Source organism: Pimephales promelas, chromosome 8, assembly GCF_988280905.1.
Source record: "Pimephales promelas chromosome 8, fPimPro1.hap1.1, whole genome shotgun sequence".
NCBI classification, from domain to species: Eukaryota; Metazoa; Chordata; class Actinopteri; order Cypriniformes; family Leuciscidae; genus Pimephales; species Pimephales promelas.
In genome coordinates this window covers 7,774,185-7,797,681 of record NC_142776.1, presented here as the reverse complement: position 1 = coordinate 7,797,681, position 23,497 = coordinate 7,774,185, and the positions used below count along the sequence as shown (strand labels likewise).

The 23,497-nt window shown below is 36.1% G+C and overlaps 3 protein-coding genes across 9 annotated transcripts; all 3 read left to right on the top strand.

The window, feature by feature from the left end:
• Nucleotides 1-587: 587 nt before the first annotated feature.
• On the top strand, nucleotides 588-9,470 carry lnpk (lunapark, ER junction formation factor). 5 transcript variants are annotated; one of them, XM_039689523.2, is made up of 14 exons: nucleotides 588-656; nucleotides 1,115-1,163; nucleotides 1,241-1,282; nucleotides 2,421-2,608; nucleotides 2,856-2,914; nucleotides 3,026-3,066; nucleotides 3,197-3,280; nucleotides 3,885-3,936; nucleotides 4,018-4,125; nucleotides 6,248-6,353; nucleotides 6,473-6,543; nucleotides 6,629-6,793; nucleotides 6,993-7,079; nucleotides 9,143-9,470. In XM_039689523.2, the coding sequence occupies exons 2-14, from the start codon at nucleotides 1,137-1,139 to the stop codon at nucleotides 9,322-9,324; spliced, it is 1,212 nt and encodes a 403-aa protein (XP_039545457.1). In that variant the 5' UTR covers nucleotides 588-656; nucleotides 1,115-1,136; the 3' UTR covers nucleotides 9,325-9,470. The 5 variants fall into 5 exon arrangements, with proteins under 5 accessions (XP_039545457.1, XP_039545453.1, XP_039545459.1 ...); XM_039689519.2 differs by having other exon boundaries at nucleotides 4,018-4,200; XM_039689520.2 differs by lacking the exon at nucleotides 588-656 and adding an exon at nucleotides 658-806 and having other exon boundaries at nucleotides 4,018-4,200.
• Nucleotides 9,471-10,755: 1,285 nt separating this feature from the next.
• atp5mc3b (ATP synthase membrane subunit c locus 3b) lies at nucleotides 10,756-14,197 on the top strand. 2 transcript variants are annotated; one of them, XM_039689574.2, is made up of 5 exons: nucleotides 10,756-10,962; nucleotides 11,174-11,261; nucleotides 11,933-12,010; nucleotides 13,341-13,531; nucleotides 13,897-14,197. In XM_039689574.2, the coding sequence occupies exons 2-5, from the start codon at nucleotides 11,223-11,225 to the stop codon at nucleotides 14,009-14,011; spliced, it is 423 nt and encodes a 140-aa protein (XP_039545508.2). In that variant the 5' UTR covers nucleotides 10,756-10,962; nucleotides 11,174-11,222; the 3' UTR covers nucleotides 14,012-14,197. The 2 variants fall into 2 exon arrangements, with proteins under 2 accessions (XP_039545508.2, XP_039545509.2); XM_039689575.2 differs by lacking the exon at nucleotides 10,756-10,962 and adding an exon at nucleotides 10,997-11,037.
• Nucleotides 14,198-14,811: 614 nt separating this feature from the next.
• On the top strand, nucleotides 14,812-23,431 carry chrna1 (cholinergic receptor nicotinic alpha 1 subunit). 2 transcript variants are annotated; one of them, XM_089133834.1, is made up of 9 exons: nucleotides 14,812-14,940; nucleotides 16,268-16,410; nucleotides 16,538-16,582; nucleotides 17,169-17,278; nucleotides 17,381-17,576; nucleotides 18,365-18,602; nucleotides 20,401-20,624; nucleotides 22,350-22,589; nucleotides 22,854-23,431. In XM_089133834.1, exons 1-9 carry the CDS (start codon nucleotides 14,895-14,897, stop codon nucleotides 22,872-22,874), a joined length of 1,263 nt encoding a protein of 420 aa, XP_088989960.1. In that variant the 5' UTR covers nucleotides 14,812-14,894; the 3' UTR covers nucleotides 22,875-23,431. The 2 variants fall into 2 exon arrangements, with proteins under 2 accessions (XP_088989960.1, XP_039544947.1); XM_039689013.2 differs by having other exon boundaries at nucleotides 22,766-23,431.
• Nucleotides 23,432-23,497: the final 66 nt, after the last annotated feature.

The window sequence follows — 23,497 nt, the reverse complement described above, 5'->3', positions numbered from 1 at the left end:
TCAAAATATCTCCTAAACGTCCATTTTCTCAAACGTAGACTACAGTGGCCTATTTTGCTGGGTTAAAAAATAATTGGCGAGCTAAACTATTCCTGGTCTTTATTTTTATTTTTTATTGTTGTTGTTGTTTTAGCGGCATTTTCTACCATAAAAGAAATAGCTAATTTATAATGCCTCACCTTAATATATTCAACAAGTGAAAGGTTGAAATAGATGCTTATCCTTCTAAAATATGCGCATACTTTTACATGGTATAAACGTATTCTCTTGTCAATACAATTGAGCACCCTCGATACCTATTTTTATATTTACTTACAACTGTATTTCCAAGTACCACCGTTCCTTAATTTCATAACCTTCATTCTTTCCATTGTTATTTTTAACAATAATTTTAATAACAATAATTATTTTTATACTGTAATTCGTAAAAACTTTCTTCTAACTAAATTAGACGTAGGAATGAGCCATGCAGTCAATGCATTTTTAATGCAAAATTAATTTTAAGCATCATGGTTAGATAGACTGGTTAGATGCGACATTTTGGTGCAAGCCTTGTACGCGACTTTTATTTTGAAGGATCAAATTACTTCCGAAAACCTCTAAAAACGTCACCGTCACACGCACAGGCTCAGCCTCCGTCCCATCTCTGTAGAAAGGCAAGTTAACGAGTGAACTCTTGCAAATGTTGTCTAATAATATGCTCCACCGAATATTAATTTAATGAAAATATGTTTAAATCACACTGCTTACGGTTTTCCTCTGAGCGAATTAGATTCAGGACAGTTTTAAGCTGGTGAAAAGGCAGGGTAGGTGGGTGTTTACTGCCTGTCAGTCCCTGTTGTTGTAATAACCGTTGCAATAAATAAGAGTTGCAATGTTTTCTTATTTGTCAGGTGAATTTACTGGTATTCGTAGGGTTTGGCTTTCCAACTCATGTTGTTGATTAGATGACTGATCCCAATTCCAAGACAGGATTGTGTTTCTGAATAATAATGAATGTGCAAGTGATGCCTTCCAGACAGGTCCAGTAGAGGCAGTGAATGTGTTGTAAGCGTTATTAGAAGGGTTTTGAATGTGTTTTAAGCGTTATTAGATGTGTTTTGTTTGCTTTAAGGTCTGGATTTGCAGTTCCGACAATGGGAGCCATAATTTCACGGTGGAAGGTGTGTATTACACTATTTTTCCCATTTGCCCTAATCAAACCCTTTCTATAAACAATGTAATCGTTATGTTTTTACAGACTAAAACTTCCACTGTGGATATTCTAGAGTCACTGGATAAGGTATGTTCCCCACTGTTGTCCTGCCCTTTCAAACCCAGAGACTTCATTCAGCCATTGTGACCTTATCACACATCACAGGGCTTAATGTCATCATCTGAACCCTTTTACTGGCTGCATTTCCTTTCTTTACTCGTTCCTGGCTCTCCTCCCGAAACCTCCATCTGTCTGGAGACTGTATTGACAGGACCATCTGTTCGCTGGATTGCTGCGGTTGACCTTAACTGCCCAGTAGTGGTCACTGCTTTAGTTTAGAGTGAGCTATAGGAATACACTTTGCAATACCAAAGGGCTTTTATGTTTAATTTCACCCCAAACCTTCAAACTGTAACTAACAGAGCTTATGTCCGGCATTCAGTAATCACACAGGTTCTGCTTTAGCTGGGTCAAATGTTTCACAGATTTATTTTCTGTTTAGGATTCTTAATGGCATGATGGCACACCGCGGCAAATCGTATCGTTATTCGTGCCAACATATCAGCAAACATTTAACTTCACTTGAATAAAATTGGATAAATCCTCAAGCCCGATATATGAAGTAATATATTTTTAAATGGAACAGTTTATTGTAAATTTATATAAAATATAAAATTAAATGTAAACAAATAGTTTGTGTTTCGTATCATATTTGATACAAAAGGCATTAATGGCCCATATAGTCCTCAAGAAGGAAAAAACGCATTTCATTCAGAGGCCCACACTGAGCAACAATATGCAATTTGGTGCAGTTGCTGATATTTATATGGCCTCAAAGTAAGATCAATGTGACTACTTCCATAAAATGCATATATTGTCTCTCTATGTCTACTAATAAAAAATGCTTACTTTTATGATCAAAGCTCTGTAGTTAAAAACATATAATGCATATACATTACCTTTCTGTGGACATTTTAAACAAGTATGAACTATCAATCAGACAACAGAAGGCATGAAGAAGATTCTGTAAAACAGGTTCTTCAGCAAAGTTTTGATGATGATGATGATGATAAGAAATGCATATCAAAAATGCTGCTGTAGGCTTTATAGGGTTAAATGAGATCATAAACGCATTCTATGTTACCCTACAAAGCATTTTTACAATATATAACATAATGGCATTGCAAATTAACTTACAATTTTGCATTATGACTTGAATCCATAGGACATAAATGACCTTGAGGAGTTCCGTACAAAGAACCAGCGCTTGCTGAAATTGTGGGTGGGCCGGCTTCTCTTCTACTCATCTGCTTTGTACCTCATCACATGTCTGTGTGTGTATTACCTGTACTTCCCTGAGCAGTGGAGCGCTCGCATCATCACTGCCCTGCCTCTGCTAGCATTTCCAGCACTGTGAGTCCTAACTATTATTGCTGGACAGACAATGATATATTGTATTAAACATGTTTATTGTATTACTATTTTTAGTGCAGCTGATGTAATTATGCATGCATTACTACTTATTACACGTGTTGTATGTTTTGCATTTTATTATACCTTTTGTTAAAGATTATTTAATGGAGGTCAATGTTATTCTATTGTCAACTTTTTAGGTAGTTTTGTTTTCTTGCATTATTTGACCTTTTCTGTTTCTTCATAGAGTGTTACTACTACGAAAACTGCTCATCTTCCTTTTCTCCAAACGCACAGAGAGAAACAGTATGCTTATATGTTCTTTTTTTCCATATTTTCTTCATTGTCTTCACCAACAATTTTGATGTAATTTGATCGGTTGACTGACTGGTCTTTTGTTTTTATTTTCTGTTTCAGATGAAAAACTAGATGATTTAAAAACAAAGAAGCGGAAAATAGTAAGTGTGATTTCAGATACATTAGAAAAGATGCTTTCTCGGGAGCTAAGCTTGTTTGTGGATTCTAATATTTCAGATGCATAAAATTGTCTGTATGTTCCGTAAAACAAATGAATTCTGTTTTTGTCAGCTTGAGGAGGTAATGGAAACGGAGACCTACAAAAATGCTAAGCTCATATTGGAGAGATTTGACCCAGAATCTAAGAAGAAAGCAGTAAGTCCAGTCATGTGTAATATTAAAGGGATAGGTCACCCAAAAAAATAATAATTTTACTTGCCCTCATGCCATCCTCGATAAATTTCTTTCTTCAGATAAACACAAATAATCAATCTATGTGAGTCCATATAATGCAAGTGAATGGTTGCCGCTTGGCTGAAGCTTGAAAAACCACAAACAACGATTGTGTAATCCATACAACCCCAGAAACAGTGAAACGATAGGTGTGTATAAGAAAAATATGCGTCACAACATCTTGTTTGTGAATGCTTGTAAGAAAGTAGACCAGTAGATATATGATTTAAAGTATTTTTCTTACACACCTATCACCTCACTTACCGTCATGATCACTATGTGTGGTTTTTCAAGCATTGACCAAGCTGCACTCTTTGAGTGGTATTAATGGACTCACAGAGATTAATTATTTTCCTAAAAATCTTCTGGATGGCATGAATTGATGAGAGAATTCAATTTTTTCAGTGAACTATCCCTTTAAAGCTTGAATAGGGTTTCAAACAGATGTACGGAATAGTGATTTATGTTTGAAGCTAGCATATTTAAGATGACTTGTGGTAGATGAATGCTTGGTTTGCGTTTACAGGAAGCAGAAGCCACTCCGGTCAGACCCCACATGACCACTAGACCAGGACAAGGTTTGTATTTCCTTTTGTTTTTTGACTGAGTGATTCTGTTTTCTGTATGCACAATGCACTTTATACTCTGATTATATTCAGACCTACGGCAGCGGCATGTTGCCATGGCAACTCCTGGACCTGGTCCCATGACCCCAGGAGCCACACCACATCGTACTGCCCCAGGAGGACCTCCAGAGAAAGGGCTCGGTGGGTCTCCAGCAGAATCACCACAACAAATGATGAGAAGGAACATGAATCCTTATTCACCAGGACCTGGATCAGGTTTAGTAAACTCATATGTGTGTTGCTTACACGTCCGCACATGGATAAGTACATGAATTTTGTGAAATTCTGATAAAATAGCAGATAATATATCCTGTGACCAATGTTCCCTCTAATTTTTTTTGCCACCTGAGCAAAAATATTCTTTATACCTGACCTGTACAGCATACAAAGAAACACAATGGTTTCAACATTCAGTTGTAACTTAATTTGAATGTGCCATTTATATTTTATTTGACCCTTGATGTAACTTATTAGTATTAAATCATATTTTTGAAAAACAAGAAGCACATTTTAGGTTATCTGATTTTTTTTTTTTTTTTTTTTTTTTTTACAGTGCTGTTAACCGTACAGTCATTACTAAGAAATCCTATGAAAAATAATTTACAAAATCTTCTGCAGGACAGTTTAATTCTTTACAATAAAAGAATATAGTAAGAAAGAGAAGTAAACTGTTACACGGAGATGGTTTGGGAAAACCATAAAGTGTTTTTGTACAGTTAATTAATTGTGTACAGGAGGCATTAAACCATCAAAGTTAAATGATTGTTTATTGCTTATGAATTTCCAGTTTTTTCTTTAGTAGGTGGTTTTTAATGGCAATGAGCCCTAAACAACACCCTAGTGAGATTCTTTATTTAGGCTTATAATATAATAAAATATAGGCCTTATATAGCCTAAACAATACCTTTGTGATATTCTTTATTGAGGGGTATAATATAATAAAATATAGGCCTAATATGACCTAAACAATACCTTTGTGATATTCTTTATTTAGGGTTATAATATAATAAAATATAGGCCTAATATAAATAATATAAAAAAACGAATTAAAGTATTTGAAGTGATATAATATATCAGTTTAAATGATTAAATTTATTTACATATTATATTATTATTATTAAACAAACTGAAGCATTTAAATAGATCTAATGCTAAATATTTTCAAGAAAAGGGAATATGCGAACTCTTTAATAGTAATCTAACCATGCCTAAAACTCCCCCACTCAAAAAAACATAGATTTAAACTAATGATGTATTTTGAGTTTGCACGCGAGTGGGTGTGTAAGTGTTATCATTCTGTGTCCATCAACCGTTATTTCTACCACTTTAATCAAACCACTCTTCTTTAAAATTTTATGATGTGATTTTATTTCACATGTCTTTCGCCTCTCGTATTGAGCTATTTTGTCCGCACACACGGCTCACTGCCAATCACACGAGCTCACATCATTCTCTTTCTATGAAAGCTGTAAATTGCTTTCACCAGTTTTCACTCTACAGTGGTTGACCAGAGCACTGAAATTATTTCTCACTTAAACTACAATCAATGGATTTCCCCACACATTTCGCGTCGGCCCTCTGCGTGGCGTGGTATTATTTTCTACACGGCCGTGGCTTCAGAATTGTGACTCCGCGGCTTAGAGCATTGCCTGTGACAATAAATCAATTTAATTGTATAATAAATGGCTCATATCATACATTCTTTTATTTGAATAATGTACCTTTTTTATGAACATTGGTGTCTTTTATCATAGAGTATAAATTATAAATGGCTGAGATTACAACACAGTACAGTTTTAACCAAATAAGTTAAAACAAAATCAATAATTTTAAATACTACAAATACATTAATTGCATCACAACATACCTGTACATAATGATAGAAAGGAAAAATGGATATTTGTTTTGAGATATGCTGTTAAATTATTAGAGTTTTATTAGAGTAAAGTCAATTATTTAAATTTAAATATTTAAATAAATATTTAAATTATCTATTGTTTAAATTATTAGAGTAAAGTCAGGGAAATGAGCATGCATAATTTAATTTTCACTATTGACCTATATTACCAAATACATTTTACAAACTATAATATAGGCTGATAATCTATATATTGTACATCCATAGTTTTAGCCACAGACTGAACATTATAGACTTTTCACTGCTTTGCCATATTTGATGTCATTTGCATTATTTTGAAGTTGTGGTGTATCATTTTCCCGACTTGTGCACTGATGAAGTGTGGATTGCTCTTGATCATTTCAGGCATGCATCCCCCTGGGCCACCTCTCGCTCGACCCATTCTTCCACGAGAGCGTAGCTCTGTGGACAGAGTTATTGAGTACTTAGTGGGAGATGGACCTCAGAACAGGTATTGCACCTGAATAATATACAACCGTCTTGACTTTCAGGGTTAGAAACACACTGAACACTATACATGTGAGAATGATTTGTCTCTTGCCTCCCCCCCATTTATTCTTATACATTCAGATATGCATTGATTTGCCACCAGTGTTTTTCCCACAATGGTATGGCTTTGAAGGAGGAATTTGAGTATGTAGGTAAGAGCTTGTCAGAGCACATTATGGAACTGTGCAGATTTTTGCCTGAGGATACTCATGTCATGTGTGATGTTTAATGTTACAGCATTCCGTTGTGCTTATTGCTACTTCATGAACCCGGCAAGAAAGACACGCCCCCAGGCACCCAGACTCCCAGAGTTCAGTTTTGAGCGCAGACTTCGCTCTGAATCTCCTGAAACACAGTCTTCTGCCGCCACCGAGACACCAGAAGACAGTGACGTCCCTGAAGGTATTTTGCATTATGATGACCTCATAAAATCATTGTCATCTTGTCATGTCATTTTTCAATCAGTCTTAAAACTGCAACTGGAAAGCCTCCAAGAGGAGAGCAAACAACTTTGGAAGTCCATGCAATCATTTACATTTATCATTTGTATGTTAGTGTATGTATGAATCTATGTTGTATTTTATTTTATTTGTGTTTTTAGACCATATTGTCTCGGCCCGCTCCTCTCGGGTTTCACACTCTGGCACCCCCTGGAGTAAAGTTCATAGTTTCAAGAGAATTCACTCAGGTCCCAGAACCTACGCACAGACTCACTTTACTTACACATACACTACCATTCAAAAGTTTGGGGTCGGTGTGATTTTTCGATTGTTTTTGAAAGTGTCTTATGCTCACAAGGACTGCATTTATTTGATTAGAAATACAGTAAAACAGAAATATTATTACAATTTAAAATAGCTGTTTTCTTTTAAATGTAATTTATAATATAATTTAAACCATTGTTTTTTTATGAATAAAAAAAAACTAAAAAAAGTTTATTTGATATAGATTTGTTTTGTAACATTTTAAATATCTTAACTTTCACTTTTGATCAATTTAATGTGTCCTTGCTGAATAAAAATATCAATTGAAGTAAAAAAAAAAAATCTTACTCGCCCTAATCTTTTGACCAGTAGTGTATGCACTGCATGATGCTTTGGTGCTAAAGTATTCTCTGCTCTTTTCAGTTTCTATGGGTAACCTAATAATCATGATTGCAATCATTCCCTATTCCCTCTTATACTGTACACAAAATCACACAACGCAATAATGACTGTCACCATTACAAGGCAAGAAGGTGTGTTTGTAAATGGCTGTTAACCTTCAAATGGTCTTTGTTTCCGGTTTATACTTCTGGGCTTCGGGGTCTATACGACCCAAACAATTGATTGAGTAATTGTAAAAAATTATACATTTTTAATCATACAAATAATATATACATTTTTTTGTTTACTACTCATCTATTCATTAATGATGTGTTTTTGGAGATATAAAGTACTTTTGTATCCATATACTACACAATTCCTCAACTACACCATTAGCTTTAGCATTAGCATATGAAATTTTTTTTTTATGATGCATTGCATTTATGCTCTAGTACTAGGCCTCCATTTCTGTGTAAAAATGTTCAGATTTATGCCGATTTTTTTTTTTGACGCATGAAGAAAATATATTTAGTTTTTTTCACATTTCCCATTCATTTCAGCTATTTTTGCTCTGTTTTCAAATAGATGTTTTTATTTTTGTATGAGTTTTGTCTAAATGAAGAGTTCAGATGCAAAAGCCTCTAAATGCCATTTGAAATTTTCTTCTTTAATGAAGGTTTTTTTTTATCAAACTTGTATATTTAAGTTCAGTAATTTCACTTAAATAACAATTAATAGGTAATTATCATTGCCATTTAAGTGAAATCACTGAACTTAAATATACAAGCTTGATAAAAATGATCATTCTAGAAGAAAATTTCAAATGGCTCTTAGAGGCTTTTGCATCTGAACTCTTCAAATATATATTTATAAAACGGTTAGTTCCAATCCTTGATTGGTCAATATCTGTGCTTAATTAGTTTTAAAACACTGCTATGACCTCTTCACCCAACGATTCTATTTATCACTGCGCAACACTGCGGTTTCTATGTTGTTTTTATTTGAGCTTTTTATGCATTTTACACATTGGAACATTGTTGCTGTTCACGGTCGGGGACTATTTTTTGCTAGCGGAAGGAAGGCTTTTAGTGATTTTAATTCACGAAAGCCGATACTTCACGAAAGTTTCACTAATACATTTTTTTTTACTTTAATATTTTTATTGTGTGTTAACTTGTGGTTTTATTTAGATGCAAGCACTCCGCTTTGCATCGTGCCTAACAATGCCCTTCAGCCGTTACTTTTTCACGATACAGCACAGCCTCTCATACCTTATTGCTTACTTATATACAAATAGAAATAGCAATCAAAAAGATGATTTTTTCTTTTTGTAGAGCAACAGTTATGCAATCTTAATATTAAATTTAATAGCAAGATGGTAAGATGCTTAGAGACTGAATGTCTAAAATGCTGATACTTTTCTAAAAAACAACAACATTTTTTTTGTGTGATTTAATAATTAGCTTATTTACAGTTTTGATTTTGAATGCATATTGTGCTTCTTTTAAACATGTATTGTCATACTGAATGAACAATGCTACAAATTATATTCTTATTTTATGATGCATTAACATACCTAATACGCATACTTTCTTACACACCCACAACAGTGCCATGGCTCTTACTCATCCCCAGTGCCAAGTATTTCATTATTTCATTTTTACAGATGACGTGGAAAGAACTACATCTGCTGATCCTCAGGATCCCACCGCTGAAGGTCCCCCTGTCGAACATGAAACCGAGGCAGAGGTGTCACAGCCTCGACGTAGCCCGTCCCCCTCAAAGGATGTCCCACAGGAGGAAGCTGTAGCTCAGGGGGAACAGCAGAAAGAGGATGAATCAAACTAAACTGTTTGAATGCAGTTTAAACATGTTTATGATCAACACAGTTCACAAGAGCTTTTGGTTTTTGGCATGTTTTGTTTTAACTTCTCTCTACAGCATGTACATCTTAGTAATTCTGAAGGCTGTTCAAGAGTTTTTACTGCTGATTTATTTATATGCACCACATCATTCACATGTAGTGGGCTAATCACATTACAATTTGTAATACAAATGGTGTGGTGCGGCCCATAGTGGTGATGTCTCCCGGTGCAATTCCTGTGCATGGTTTGTTTATGAGGTTGACATATGTTAGCAGAGTAACTTAGGCAGACAAAACAAACTGCAGTTGCTAAAGTGTTGAAGCCTAGAATAATTTTACAGTGTTAACATTTAATATTGCACAGTATAAATAAGGACAAAATTGGGTAGCGAGAAATGTTTAGCTATCATTGTGTTTACAGAATTATTTGAAACCTGCAAAATTAGAGCTGAACAAAAATACACTCTTTATCAAAAGCACTGGTCTTCTAGAGAAGTGATGCTTTTTACTTTTTTGGTTGCTAAATGCACTATTTTGATTGTTAAATATTTATTTCTTTTGTTTTGAGTTGTTGTAATTGCTTGTGTTTTTCTGGCCAATGGTTTGTTTACCTATTTGTGAATAATTCAACTGTTTTGTGCCTTTTTGGTTAAGAATATGTGAATTACTGCACAGTTTACAAGATAGCAAAATCTGTAATTGGTGTCCATACATAGGATGTTATCTGCATTGATGTTTATGCTTTACAAGTCAAATGATGCCAGATGTGACACTAAAATATTTTCATGAATAACAATTTGGGTGAGAATGATAGTTTGGTAGTTAGAGGAACTTTTGTTCCTCTAAATTCTACTTCGTTGTCATGTTCATGATGAATTGATTCTTATCTCAACAGCAACACATATGTATGTGCTGTATGTGGAATTATCAGTTTATCAATACTTGCACATGTCTGCTGCTTTTACAGTCTGTACATGCCAATAAATGTTTCTTATCTAAAGCGTGATTCTTTAAACGTTATCATGAAATTGAGGTTTTTCTCTAGAAAGCAAATTGGAGTCTACCAAATTAATGTTTTAGAAATGAAAAGGCACATTTGGGAAGGCTAAGTGACATGAATAGATTCAGTTTATTAAACAACAGTTCCTTCAATATGTGCCCTTAGCAACAGAATATGACAACCCCATAAAACAAGATATATTTTGTCATAAAATATTTGTAGAAAACTAGACTTTTTCTCATGATCCTAGTCATCTTTTGAATAATTTTCTTGTGTATCCTAAGTAGCCTATTAGCAAGAATGAGAATAATGAACAGTACTGAGTGTTGTTATTAGCTTAATTGTTTATATGCCTGTGTGTGTGTGCTATATCAATTTACTTTCACATTATTTGAATACACTCCTCTAGCTCACTCATTTCTCTTTTACATATTGTTACTGTCTGTTAGAAGAGTAAAAGGGCAGTAAATAAGAGTTTAATGTTTTCTTTGCCCTCAGTGCAGTTTTAAATAAAGCACCATTAAATGACCTTCAAACGCGTCATTCAAGCATCCGGGTGCTTCATTAAATAGAGGGTCGGGCATGCGCAGTAGTTCCTCAGCGGTTCGACCTCTGCTGCCGGGTAAGTGAAGGAGAGCTAAATGGGAACCGGCGAAGCTAAATTGTCACAATCGTATACCATCATCGCTCTTTAGATGTATTTTTTCAAATAATTTGATCTATTTCACGTTCTACTGAATATACTACCCTTGCAAAAGCAGCTATTTTGTGCCTGGTAGCTTTTTGAAAGCGCCGATATTGCATTGACCTTAAACTGTTGTCTTTTCCCATAGAGACAGACGCGGGTTTATTCTTCACCACAGTCAGCGAGCTCAATCAAACATGTACGCCTGTGCAAAGTTCGTGTCCACACCCGCACTGGTGAGTATTTATGATGTTTTTTTGAAGCTGCAATACAATGGATACGTTCAGAGAATTATGCGAGAGGCCTGGTGCACTTAACTCTGTCCGTTTGACATGCGTTATTTGCATCTAAATAAAACTGTCTATCTGCAAAATTCGTGTTTCTGTATGTCATTGTGGCTAATATGTCAATGGGCAGATGATAGTTGTTGTGTTGCTAATGCTATCATCTGAACTGCGATTCCTGCGAAGTCAAGGTCATAATAACAATCTGACCGTATGTCTGTCCATGTTTCACATTTCGGTTGTCCTCGTTTAAATGTATTGCCTTAGAGCTAAAGGGTAAAAATGGTAGGTATGGTTGATTTTAATCAAGGCTGCAATGGTTATGTCCTGGTTTGTTGCTTCCATTTTGTACTGGACTTGCCACATCTTTTTTTTTCCTTTTAAAATATAAATGTAAGTTAAGTTAGTGTTTTGTTCAATTGACATTTGCCACTCACAATCCAAGTGTCATGTATAATTTCTAATTATTGCACACTTTAATTGTACTTTCCTCGACATGGTCCCTCCCACTCCATTCAAGTGCTGAAGCAACAGTCCTGTGTGTGTCAGTCTGAAGTACAGCACTCCTAATGAATGTAATCTTATGTCTTGCGTGCTAATGCCTTTTCTGATCCGTGTCTCAGGTCCGCTCTGGTTCAAGGGCGCTGTACAGACCACTCTCTGCCTCTGTGCTCTCCAGGCCAGATGTCAGCTCTGCAGAGGTGAGCGCTTTATGTATTTGGAGATGTTTAACATCAGTGGCACTTCCTGTTCCAAGTGTTCTTTTGAACCCAAGAATGAAATATGCATTTTCTTTAACCCTCTGATGATCCTCGGTCACTTCTAACCGAATAATTTTCTGTTTTGAATTATTAAAAATCACAGCTTCATTGGAAGGCTATGATACTTGGTGACTTTTTTGGCATTTGGTATATGAATACAAAATAAAAATTGAGGTCATGATCCAAGCATGCTAAGTGGTCGTAAAAAAAATAGTCACACTCATGGTCTTCAGTCAGAAATGACCGACCCATAGGAAATGAATGGGAAATTTACAAAAAAACAATAATCCTCTGAATGTTTGTTTGTACAATCTACAAATCGACCACGATTCTTAAAAGAAGTATACCGCAGTAAAGGGGTGACACTCTACATCAACTCTACGCACACATACAAATACACTTTTATACATACCAATAAATTAAGACTACAAAAAAATCTGTTTTGAATTTTTAAAAATCACAGCTTCATCGGAATGTTACAAAACTTGGTGACATTTCTGGCATTAGGTATGTGAACACACAAAAAAATTGAGTTCATGATCCGAGCATGCTAAGTGGTCGTAAAAAAATTAGTCACGATTTTGGTCTTTGGTCAAAAATGACCCCCATAGGAAAGGAATGGGATATTGACAAACACAAAAATTCACTTATTTATTTATTTACAATTTTTTTTAATAAGAAATAGTTTTTGAGATTGTTTCAATTATATATTCAAATCAACTAAAAAAAAAATGTGTTCATAAACTGGGGAATTCACATGCTTCTCTATAGAGAGCTGTACATGCCATCTAGTGGTTACACCATGATTCTATGGTTTTTTTAGAAGGCCTAGTCTATATTAAACAAAAATACTGCATTAATATATATATTTTTAATTTTATATATATATATATATATATATTTCCATTGACAAAATAGACCATGAATATTGCATAAATATTAATAAATTCAATCAAATTGTCTCAAAATACTAAATTAAAAAGAATAAATATAATAGAACAAAAATAAATTGCATTGATTTTACTGGGATGGAAGAAGTTTCATTTTTAGGCCTCCGGTCACTTCTGACCGGGAAGGCCCAGGATGTGACTCATAAAGGAAGACCATCAGAGGGTTAAAGCTGTTTTAAAAGAAATGCTATTCTTGTTTTCCCCATGCAAGGATTTCAAATGGCACTTTAAGATGCATTCCTTCCTATGTAAACTTGCTTTCATTATTAAACCGTTGCATAATGTCATTTTAATTTGATTTATTGTGCCTTATTTTAAAGGCCAGCCCAGCCTTCCTGCCACAGACTGCCGTTTCCCAGGTTGCAGTCCGGGGTTTTCAGACAAGCACCATAAGCCGTGACATCGACACAGCCGCCAAGTTCATTGGTGCTGGTGCCGCCACTGTGGGAGTGGCAGGTTCAGGAGCTGGAATCGGAACAGTGTTCGGCAGTCTCATTATTGGATATGCCAGGTAGAGCAGACCAACGCAAACCACTGAAATTACCCCTAATGCTTACCCTCTTTTTGCCATCAGCTGCCATATCAGAAACCGAATGACTGCTTCTGGATATGGCAGTACTGATGGTGGTCCAATGTAAACCAAATTTGGCATTTCCAAAATATTTATTTCATAGTTACATTTTTAGTTATATTTTAAAATTTAATTAAGATCTGAGCTTGACTATTGCAGCCATGCAAGTGTAAAATGAGTTTGAGCAAACTCATCTGTCATGGATCACACTGTTGGGAGCTGATGTCTTTTGTCCATGACCTAAAGCCAACTTCATTACAGAGATCTGGTGTGTGTGACCCATGACCTCTCCTTCTCTCCAACAGGAACCCATCTCTGAAGCAGCAGTTGTTCTCATATGCTATCTTGGGATTTGCCCTGTCTGAGGCTATGGGTCTCTTCTGTTTGATGGTGGCTTTCCTCATTCTGTTTGCCATGTAAATACTGCTCCGTCCACCTCTTCCCACAGCTGTGACGACGTGTTTTACACTGGCTACCAAAAGAGTCCTGTGTTGGTGTCATAAAATTGTACATTTTCCAAGTTTTGTTGAAGGCTGAGAAGATAAAACATGTATTGTAAAAATGTATCCAAATACAGAATAAATACATGTATTTCACTATTTAAAATATTGGAATGCCCTTTTTTTGTGTGTGTGTTTGAATCCAGCATCAATGAAGATGCATGTCCTTTGCAGATTTCAAGCTATTTGGGGAGTGTTTTATAAGGGGTTACTTTGATTTTTCAATAATTCACGTCAACCATTTTTAGTGCCCTAATTTGTTACAGAATGGCTCAGAACTTGCACATTATTTGGTTTACCAGAAATTCAAATGATTATCCTTAAGTCTATTTAGTATATTTTTGTGTCTTGTGCTTTTATGATGTACCAATATTGAACATTATTGTGCAATGATTAGGTGTCTGAATATAGAGTCAATGCACAGAAATCTACAAAAGCATCATTAAATGTTGCTTCACATTTTCCACAGTAATGTATCTTTAATCAGTTTCAAGTTTATTTATATTGCCCATTCCATACACTATGGTAATTTAAAGTGCTTTACATAAAAGATTAACTGAAATGGTTACATTAAGACGTTTGATAGTTGTTGTAAAGCGTAGTGCTTTAAGTTGAACCCAAGCACGCACGTGCAACAATGTTTGTCTCGCGCTGACTCTTGACAGCTGCCAGCGCGCGCCTCATGTGCAACTCGCACACGCAGAGCTGAGCTGCAGTCAGGACACACAGACAACTGTAGCTGTGCTCTTATAGACTATTTCCTTCAGACGACTAACTTACACAGACTTTCTCATAACAAGGAGATGAATAACTATATTCTGATTTTGCAATTTTTGCCTCTTCTATTTGGTGAGTAACCACTTTTTTTTAAGATTCTCGTGGGGACCTGCCCTTTTAAAAATACAACAAAGTATTTAAAATGGCCACAAGTTGTAATACATTGATAAAGTCTTTCGTTTAGCTCTATGCTATTATGGAGAAGAATAGGCTACTTGGTAATAACCTATGAGGACTACGAAAGTGGGTAATCGTTTTGCTATTTTACCCAAGCTTTTGTTGGAAACCGATACAGGTTCATTTCCATAGCGATACGTTATGTTAAAATGATTTCGTTTTTAACCGCTTCTAAAAGTTTTCTATGCTTCTTTGTATGGTATGCATACAATGCGTCCCGTTTGATTGACAGGTGCAAGTGTGCGGCCTGCCGGCGTCATTCAAGTGGTTTGTGGGTGATATGAGATCAGTGTGTCAGAGGGCAATTTTGTGCTATTTGCTTACAAATATTATCATATCTCTTCTCTCTTCCTCTGTACATTTTCATTTTATATTATGGTCAATCTCTTAGCTGCAGGCTGAAGTAAGGCTCTGCTCATCAGGACGAAGTGGTACTGGCCTAAACTAACTCTTAAACCAGAAAAGCTCCTGATGGGTGTCTCTGAAATACTGTAATTGTACATGTTGACCCAAACGTTCACTTATTTTAAATGGTCACATTTTCTAATTTAATTATATGGAAATATTGGAATTTTTTGACTTCATTATTCCTCCCAAAAATGGCTCAGAGATGTAGAAGAAACAAAACCTCATAATTTCAACAAAACATCATAATTTCAAAAAAAACAGTGAAACCCAATTATCTGAATAAATTGTTTATTTGCCTGAATAATTTCTGAATTACTTCAGTTAGTTCTGGTTATAAAAGAATAGCCACCATACTCAGACAACAGTGTGTCCTAATGTCAGTGTGTGTCCTTGTGTGGATGGGTAGCCTGGTAAACCCTATGGGGACAAAATGTCCCCACAAAAATGGCAATATCTGAAATCCTTGTCCTTGTGTGAACATTTTTTGGTCTGCATGAGGAAAACGGCTTATACTAAATTATTCTTTTTGAAACCGTAAAAATGCAGAAAGTTTTCTGTGATGGGTAGGGTAAGGATTAGGGGACAGAATATACAGTTTGCAAAAATCATAATGTCTATTGAGTCCCCATAAAACATGAAAACACAAGGTGTGTGTGTATGTCATATGCAGTTGCTTGAGTCCTTCAAATTTAATCCTGTGTGCTGTTTAGGATGGGTGTGGGTGTCTGTGTGTGTGTTTGTTTGTGAGTAAGAAGAGTAGGGTGATAACTTATTCTCATAGAGCTTCGAAGTAGTGTGTGTGCTTGTGTTGCAGGACCAGCACTGTGCTCGGAAGATGAGACAAGATTAGTAAAGACTCTGTTTACCGGATATAACAAGGTTGTTCGTCCTGTCAGCCATTTTAAGGATCCAGTAGTGGTTACTGTTGGACTACAACTCATTCAGCTTATCAGCGTGGTAAATTATATTTCTGCTCATTTTTATTTCTTGTATTATGATTAAAAGTTGATTAAAAGTTTACATTGCACAACCCTATACTATTTCTCTTCTCTTACCCCTCCATACCTGCCCTTATATTTTACAGGATGAAGTTAATCAGATTGTCTCCAGTAATGTACGACTAAAGCAGGTGTGGGTTTGAGCTGCTGTTGCAGTTCCTGTGTGCTGCTATCAAAGTAGATATCAAAATGTTTACTTCTGTACTATAACATTTAATTTGTCAAATACTTGGTTCACTTGAAACCAGTCAAAAAATGCCCAGGTCACATTTCAACTTCAAATTAGAATATTTTGCATGAAGAAAACCCTGTTATTTTTATGTTAAAACCACTAAATCTCTTTAAGATTGATCTCTTTAAGTGGCTGGTATTGTCTTTCTGTTTAATGATGATTCTAATTACATTTTGCAACGATTTTTATTTTTAAACTAAGTTAAGTTTGAAAGAATAAAAGGCAGTAAAACATATGCTGCCTGCCATAAAATTACCCTAAGATCAAAATACCCAAATCTTTTTTTAATGGAATATTGCAGTGTTTATTATAAATTATTTATCTATGCACACCATTATTTCTTTAAGAAAAATCATGTTCCCTCATGATCCTTAAAGAAGATATAGCATAATCCCTTCTGTTTCATGCTGACTTTTAAAATGACATTACCCACGTGGAGTCAATACACATGTATCAATTTTTTTTTCTCCTTTTCTCGTGTTCAGCAATGGAAGGATGTGAATCTGCAGTGGAATCCTGATGACTACGGTGGCATCAGGAAGATCAGAATCCCCTCCACTGACATCTGGAAACCCGATTTAGTGCTTTATAACAAGTATGAGTCACTTTGTCATTTTGTCATTTGTCAATCAGATAAATAAATTAATTGAAATGTGCATACCTGGTCTGATATATTTCTTTATTTGTGTATGTGCAGTGCTGATGGAGACTTTGCCATCGTCCATGAGACAAAGGTCATGTTGGAGCACACGGGTATGATAACATGGACTCCACCAGCAATCTTTAAAAGCTACTGTGAGATCGTGGTCCTTCACTTTCCCTTCGACCTGCAGAACTGCAGCATGAAACTTGGAACGTGGACCTATGATGGCAACCTTGTCATTATCAACCCAGTAACTATAACACACACATGATCACCAATCATGCCCATCAGGATGTAGTATCCATCTTGTTTTTTAATGCATGTGCATGTAACTTAAAGGGATAGTTCACCCAAAAATGAAAATTCTGTCAGTATTTACTCACCCTCATGTTGTTCCAACACCGTAAGACCTTCGTTCATCTTCGGAACACAAATTAAGATATTTTTGATGAAATCTGAGAGCTGGATCACTCCTCCATACTAGTCCATAGGCTTCTTGAGGGATTGAAACTTGCCAGCCTCGAAAAGTTATTAAAGACATCGTTAAAATAGTCCAAGTGACTACAGTGGCTCAATCTTAATTTTATCAAGCGACGAGAATACTTTTTGTGTGCAAGAAAAACAAACAAAAATAATGACTTTATTTCAACTATTCATTTCCTTCTCTCTGGGCCTCGAGTCAGACAGAATTTTCATTTTTGGATGAACTATCCCTTTAAATGTGTAAGGCCTCTGGTGACATTCACTTCCAGTTGTTTTACTGGTACAAAAACAGTCTGTCATACTGCTTGCAAACTTATTTGTTATAATATAATTTAAATTGATTATCATATTCATAAACACACTGGCTTGTATTGCAAATTGCTTTACTGTGCACTTTGTTAGTCTTCTAGTTAGTGGCTAATCAATAGGAAGTCTTGCACATTCACAGAAAATAGCTCGCTCCCGCACTGCAAAATAAGCTGCATAAATGAAATGACTGTACATTGCTTATTGTATGAACCAGGATATTAATGCATCTTTTTGTGTATATGTAAGGACAGCGACAGACCAGACCTCAGTAATTTCATGGAGAGCGGGGAGTGGGTGATGAAGGATTACAGGAACTGGAAACACTGGGTGTATTATTCTTGCTGTCCAGATACACCCTACCTCGACATCACTTATCACTTCCTCCTGCTCCGCCTCCCGCTCTACTTCATCGTGAACGTCATCATCCCCTGCATGCTGTTCTCCTTCCTCACTGGGCTTGTGTTCTACCTGCCCACAGACTCTGGTAACCCACTGTGTGTTTTTGTGAGTGTACACTCTTAGAAAAAAGGGGGTTCTATATATGAAGCATACACTCTTAGAAGAAATGGTTCTATTTAGAACCAGAAATGGTTCCATCCCCCGCTTCATATTTGGAACTCCAAAATGGTTCTATATAGAACCAATTTTTTTGGTAAAAGGTTCTATTGGCCAAGTACGGAACCCCAGGGTTCTATATAGAACCCAGAGGAACCCTTTTTTACGAGTGTATAGAACCTTTTAGGGGTTCCAAATACAGAGCGATGATAGAACCTTTTAAGGTCCTAGATAGAACCTTTTCTTCTAAGGGTGTAGGGTTCTTTACTCAACTCCAAAGAACCTATTATGCTAAAAAAGGTTCTATAATGACAAGAAAGAACCCTTTTGGCACAAAGGTTCTTTATAGGCTATTATTCATTCATATATTAATTATTCTGCAACATTTTGGAGTTGTAATTAAATTATTGTTTATTAAACTGTTTTAGTAACTTAATATCACATTTTAATCATGCTGATTTTTAGAGGAGAAAAACAAAAATGGCACTCTTCGTGTGATATTGAACTACATAAATTGATATAAATATTTACATTTTCTAACCCTTTTTGTGATCATTCACATGCATTCATAAATACATTTTAGGGTCTTTCTTGATGTTTGTCAATAATATGAAATATTTAATTAACAAATGATAATGAATGAACCCAGAAGGTTGTATATAGAACCTTTTTCCTGGTTCCAAAGAACCTTAAAGGGTTCTTATTATTGAACCCTTAAAAAGGGTTCTGTTTAGAACCTTTTAGGGGTTCCAAATACATAGCGCTGATAGAACCTTTTAAGGTTCTATACAGTATAGAACCTTTTCTTCTGTACAATGTGTGCTGGAGTGTGTGGTATGACCAAAATCTTATATCATGGTTTATTTTCAATTCATTATATCATATTAACTTTAATTATTTTTGCTGGAAATGTATTTAAATATATAAATAACCAATATCAAAAAATAACCTACTTTTTGAATAATCCCATGAATTAAGGAGGTCATACTATGCCCTTTTAGAATAGGTTTTCATGGTTAATAGTTCAAAATACTTTATTTTTCACATAGTTTACATTAATGCAGCACCTCTTTTCCCAGTCTGTCAGTAACACTCTGGGGTGCGTTTCCCGAAAAGATCGTTAGCCAACTATGGTCGCAAGTTCCGTCGTTTTCCAGTAGAGTTCAATGGAAATTGCGACCAACTTGCGACGACCATAGTTGGCTAACGATGCTTTCGGGAAACGCACCCCTGGTTAGTTCCTGTCTCTTTGAAGCCCCGCCTTCTGAAAAGTGCAATGTGCTCTGATTGGTCGCCTGGACAAGTGTGTTGTGATTGGTCAACCACTTCCAGCGTGTTTCGGAAATGTCACGTCCCTTACCATAATCGCTTTTTTTCCACACACTACACAACTCAACTCAACTAGACCTCACCCCTTTTTTTGAGTATGCCTTGGCCGGGAATTATTTAAATAATGTGATGTGTACGTTCCCTGAAGAAAACGCAAACAATCAAGGCGTTTCAGGGAGTTCAAAAACGTGGCACACTGAAATAGAGAATAACTCCCGCTGGAGTGGAATTGCTGTTGTTATTTTGCAGACCTTTTTTGTGCTCAAACAGCAACATCACACATTAAAGAAAGTTGAAAATTTAAAAAACATAACTGGTCCTTGTTAAGTATATTACAGGTACTTAGAGCTTGATGGACATTTTGAACTTCACTAGTTTTTGTCTTGTGTTGTGTGCAGGCGAGAAGATGACCCTCAGCATCTCTGTCCTGCTTTCTCTGACTGTGTTTTTGCTGGTGATTGTTGAGTTGATCCCCTCCACATCCAGCGCCGTTCCACTCATCGGCAAATACATGCTCTTCACCATGATCTTTGTCATTGCTTCTATCATCATCACTGTGATTGTCATAAACACACACCACCGCTCCCCCAGCACACACACCATGCCTGCCTGGGTCCGCAAGGTACGTATGTCAAAATAACGCCAATATCATACACTACAATTGTGTTGGGTGGGGTAAATTAAAAGCGATCTGCCGTGACGTCACAACCATGGTGCATTGTGGTCTATGGATCTGCCTGAAGTGTATTTGTTGAGTAGACTCGCTCTCTCTTTCAAAATCGAGGTTTCAAGAGTCATATAAACTTCCCTCGTCAACTTGACGAAGTTGAACATGCTTCAAAATGATGGTGGGGATTCCCTCGAGGGGAAGTGCGAGTGTATGTCTAAAGGTGGAGTTAAAGGGATAGTTCACTTTGAAATTAATTTTTGATATGTTTTAGCTTACCTCGAGGACACCCAAGATGTAGGTGTTTTTGTTTCCACAGTATATTCAATTTTTTAGGTCAAACCGTTCTTGTCTGTCAGTCATATAATGCAGGTATATGGGGTCCATATACATGGACAGAGAAGTCCAGATCAAACATGATTTAATGAGTCGTAAATGTAAGAACACATTGATGGACTAAGACACGAAACGAGCCAACCCGATCTCACGACCAAGTCGTACGAATTTGACGAATGATTAAAAAGGGGCTAATTCGTACGAATTCATACGACGAATGACCTACCCCTTACCCCGCCCCTAAACCTACCCATCACGTGGGTTTAGACAAATGAGGTTGTACGAATTAGTACAAATTAGACACTTTTTAATAATTCGTCGAATTCGTACGAATTGGTCGTGAGATAGGGTAGAAGGAGCGGTTTGTGAGAAAACGAACAGTATTTATATCGTTTTTACCTTTTTTAACCACAGCCACAAAGCACCCACGCCCTCAGATCACTTGCACATGGCTATGGTAACAAGAGGTAAAAACGATATAAATACTGTTCATTTTCTCACACAAACTGCTCGTTTCGTGTCTTAGGCCATCAATGTGTACTTACATTTACGAGTCATTAAATCATGTTTAATCTGGACATGCTCTTTTAGGTGAACCCCATAGGTCTCCATTATATGACTGACAGACAAGAACGGTTTGACCGAAAAATGTCAAAATTGAAAATACTGTGGAAACAAAGACACCTACATCTTGGATGCCCTTGAGGTAAGCTAAAACATATCAAAAATTAAATTCAAAGTGAACTGTCCCTTTAAACGCAGACTAGTGAGACGCCTAGTGAGACCTTGATTTGCTGGTTGAGGTGTTAAATTGTGGTTGGAGCTAAACTTTGCAACTTAAGACAGTGTCCCTCCAGGACTGAGGACACCCCTGATCTAGTATACAGTAAACTTAATTTCACATGTATTATAGTTCACAGAATAGTTGGAAAAGAAAGGAAAACTTTGATGCAAACTAATTGTGAACTCAAAACTGTTACACTTAAAGTACACTTAACTTGTTTAGTGTCTTAATCTAAAATATGGGCCAATTAAGTCCCAAAATGTATTGAAATAGTACATTTACTGTACAAGTATACTTCTAGTACATTGATTTTAGTATACCTGTTACATAAGTATACTTTTTTTTTTTTACTATTTACTTAGTATATCTTAATGAACAAAGGTACCTTTTTGGAAGTGGCCTCTCAACCAGAGGCATGCTTATTTTTGCAGTCCCATTTGGTGCTGCTACTGAAGGACAATTTTTACTTGTTTCTAAACTTTACATATATTTGTGGGAATCTTTGCCTACTTTGAGCTATTGATAACCCTATTCTGATCAGGGATGCCTCTGTTTTACAGATCTTCATAGACACCATTCCAAACCTGATGTTTTTCTCCACCATGAAACGACCATCCCAGGAACGACAGGACAAGCATATCTTTCCTGCCGATTTTGACATCTCTGACATCTCAGGGAAACCCATGCCAGCCTCTGTCACTTACCACTCTCCCATAACCAAAAATCCTGATGTACGTAGTGCCATCGAGGGAGTTAAATACATCGCAGACACCATGAAAAGCGACGAGGAGTCCAACAACGTGAGAATTTATCTCCGTCATTTTAGGCTCTACTTAATCATAATGCTTTCTTTCTCCTTCATTTTACCTCCTAGCTTTTTACAACTTTTGTTCTTCCAGGCACTTTTTGTTTTTAAGTACTTACCTCCTCCATCTTCATCTGACTACTTTGTCTTTCACTCTGTTTGTTCATTTAGGCCGCAGAGGAATGGAAGTTTGTCGCTATGGTACTGGATCACATTCTTCTCTGTGTGTTCATGGCCGTTTGTATTATTGGCACTTTAGGGGTGTTTGCCGGACGCCTGATTGAGCTCAGCATGCTGTGAGAGTCCAAAGGCCCAACTGAAGCCTGGGACTGGAGTGACTCGACTCTCTGCTGAGCTGGAGCAAAGAGGCTGCTTGGAACAGTGTGCTTAGACAACAACTGGAAAATAAAACACACACACACCACGTGTTTCTCTTTATTTAAAGTATATCTGTTATAACAGTTGCTCCTTCCCTCAGAATGTCAGTACACTGTGTTTAATATATTTATCTTGACAAAATGAAGCACAGATGCAGAGAAACATGAGAACACGTGGAATTTATTTTACGTGGAGTGTATTATATTTGATTCTGTTTATTTTATATGTTAGATTTGTTTAAAAAAATTTTTTTTTTTTGGTTTGTGTTTTCCGTGATAACCAATGTACTTGAATGGCTTGATATTTAAAAAGGGCAAAGGATGAATAAACTGTTTTTGAGTGTATATATAACTGCCCATTAAAAAAACTAAACCTAAAAGAGCAAACAAATGGTGGATGATATTGCTGTTTTATTTGGTCTGATTATACGTTTCTTTTATGTTTTTGATGATGCATACAGGCCTGATTGAAAAATTAAACATTTGTCTTTGAATGCATGAGTTTATGAGTTTTTTTCTCTCTCAC

What these genes read in the sequence shown, in the direction of transcription:
- lnpk (XM_039689519.2), top strand. Translation starts at nt 1,137, where the DNA reads ATGGGAGCCATAATTTCACGGTGGAAG. An exon ending in CTGCTAGCATTTCCAGCACT is followed by an intron (nt 2,609 to 2,855) that starts GTGAGTCCTAAC and finishes GTTTCTTCATAG; the next exon opens with AGTGTTACTACTACGAAAAC. An exon ending in AAACAAAGAAGCGGAAAATA is followed by an intron (nt 3,067 to 3,196) that starts GTAAGTGTGATT and finishes TGTTTTTGTCAG; the next exon opens with CTTGAGGAGGTAATGGAAAC.
- atp5mc3b (XM_039689574.2), top strand. Translation starts at nt 11,223, where the DNA reads ATGTACGCCTGTGCAAAGTTCGTGTCCACACCCGCACTG. An exon ending in TCGTGTCCACACCCGCACTG is followed by an intron (nt 11,262 to 11,932) that starts GTGAGTATTTAT and finishes TCCGTGTCTCAG; the next exon opens with GTCCGCTCTGGTTCAAGGGC. An exon ending in CTCATTATTGGATATGCCAG is followed by an intron (nt 13,532 to 13,896) that starts GTAGAGCAGACC and finishes TCTCTCCAACAG; the next exon opens with GAACCCATCTCTGAAGCAGC.
- chrna1 (XM_039689013.2), top strand. Translation starts at nt 14,895, where the DNA reads ATGAATAACTATATTCTGATTTTGCAATTTTTGCCTCTTCTATTTG. An exon ending in ACCTTGTCATTATCAACCCA is followed by an intron (nt 17,577 to 18,364) that starts GTAACTATAACA and finishes TGTATATGTAAG; the next exon opens with GACAGCGACAGACCAGACCT. An exon ending in GCGACGAGGAGTCCAACAAC is followed by an intron (nt 22,590 to 22,765) that starts GTGAGAATTTAT and finishes TTGTTCATTTAG; the next exon opens with GCCGCAGAGGAATGGAAGTT.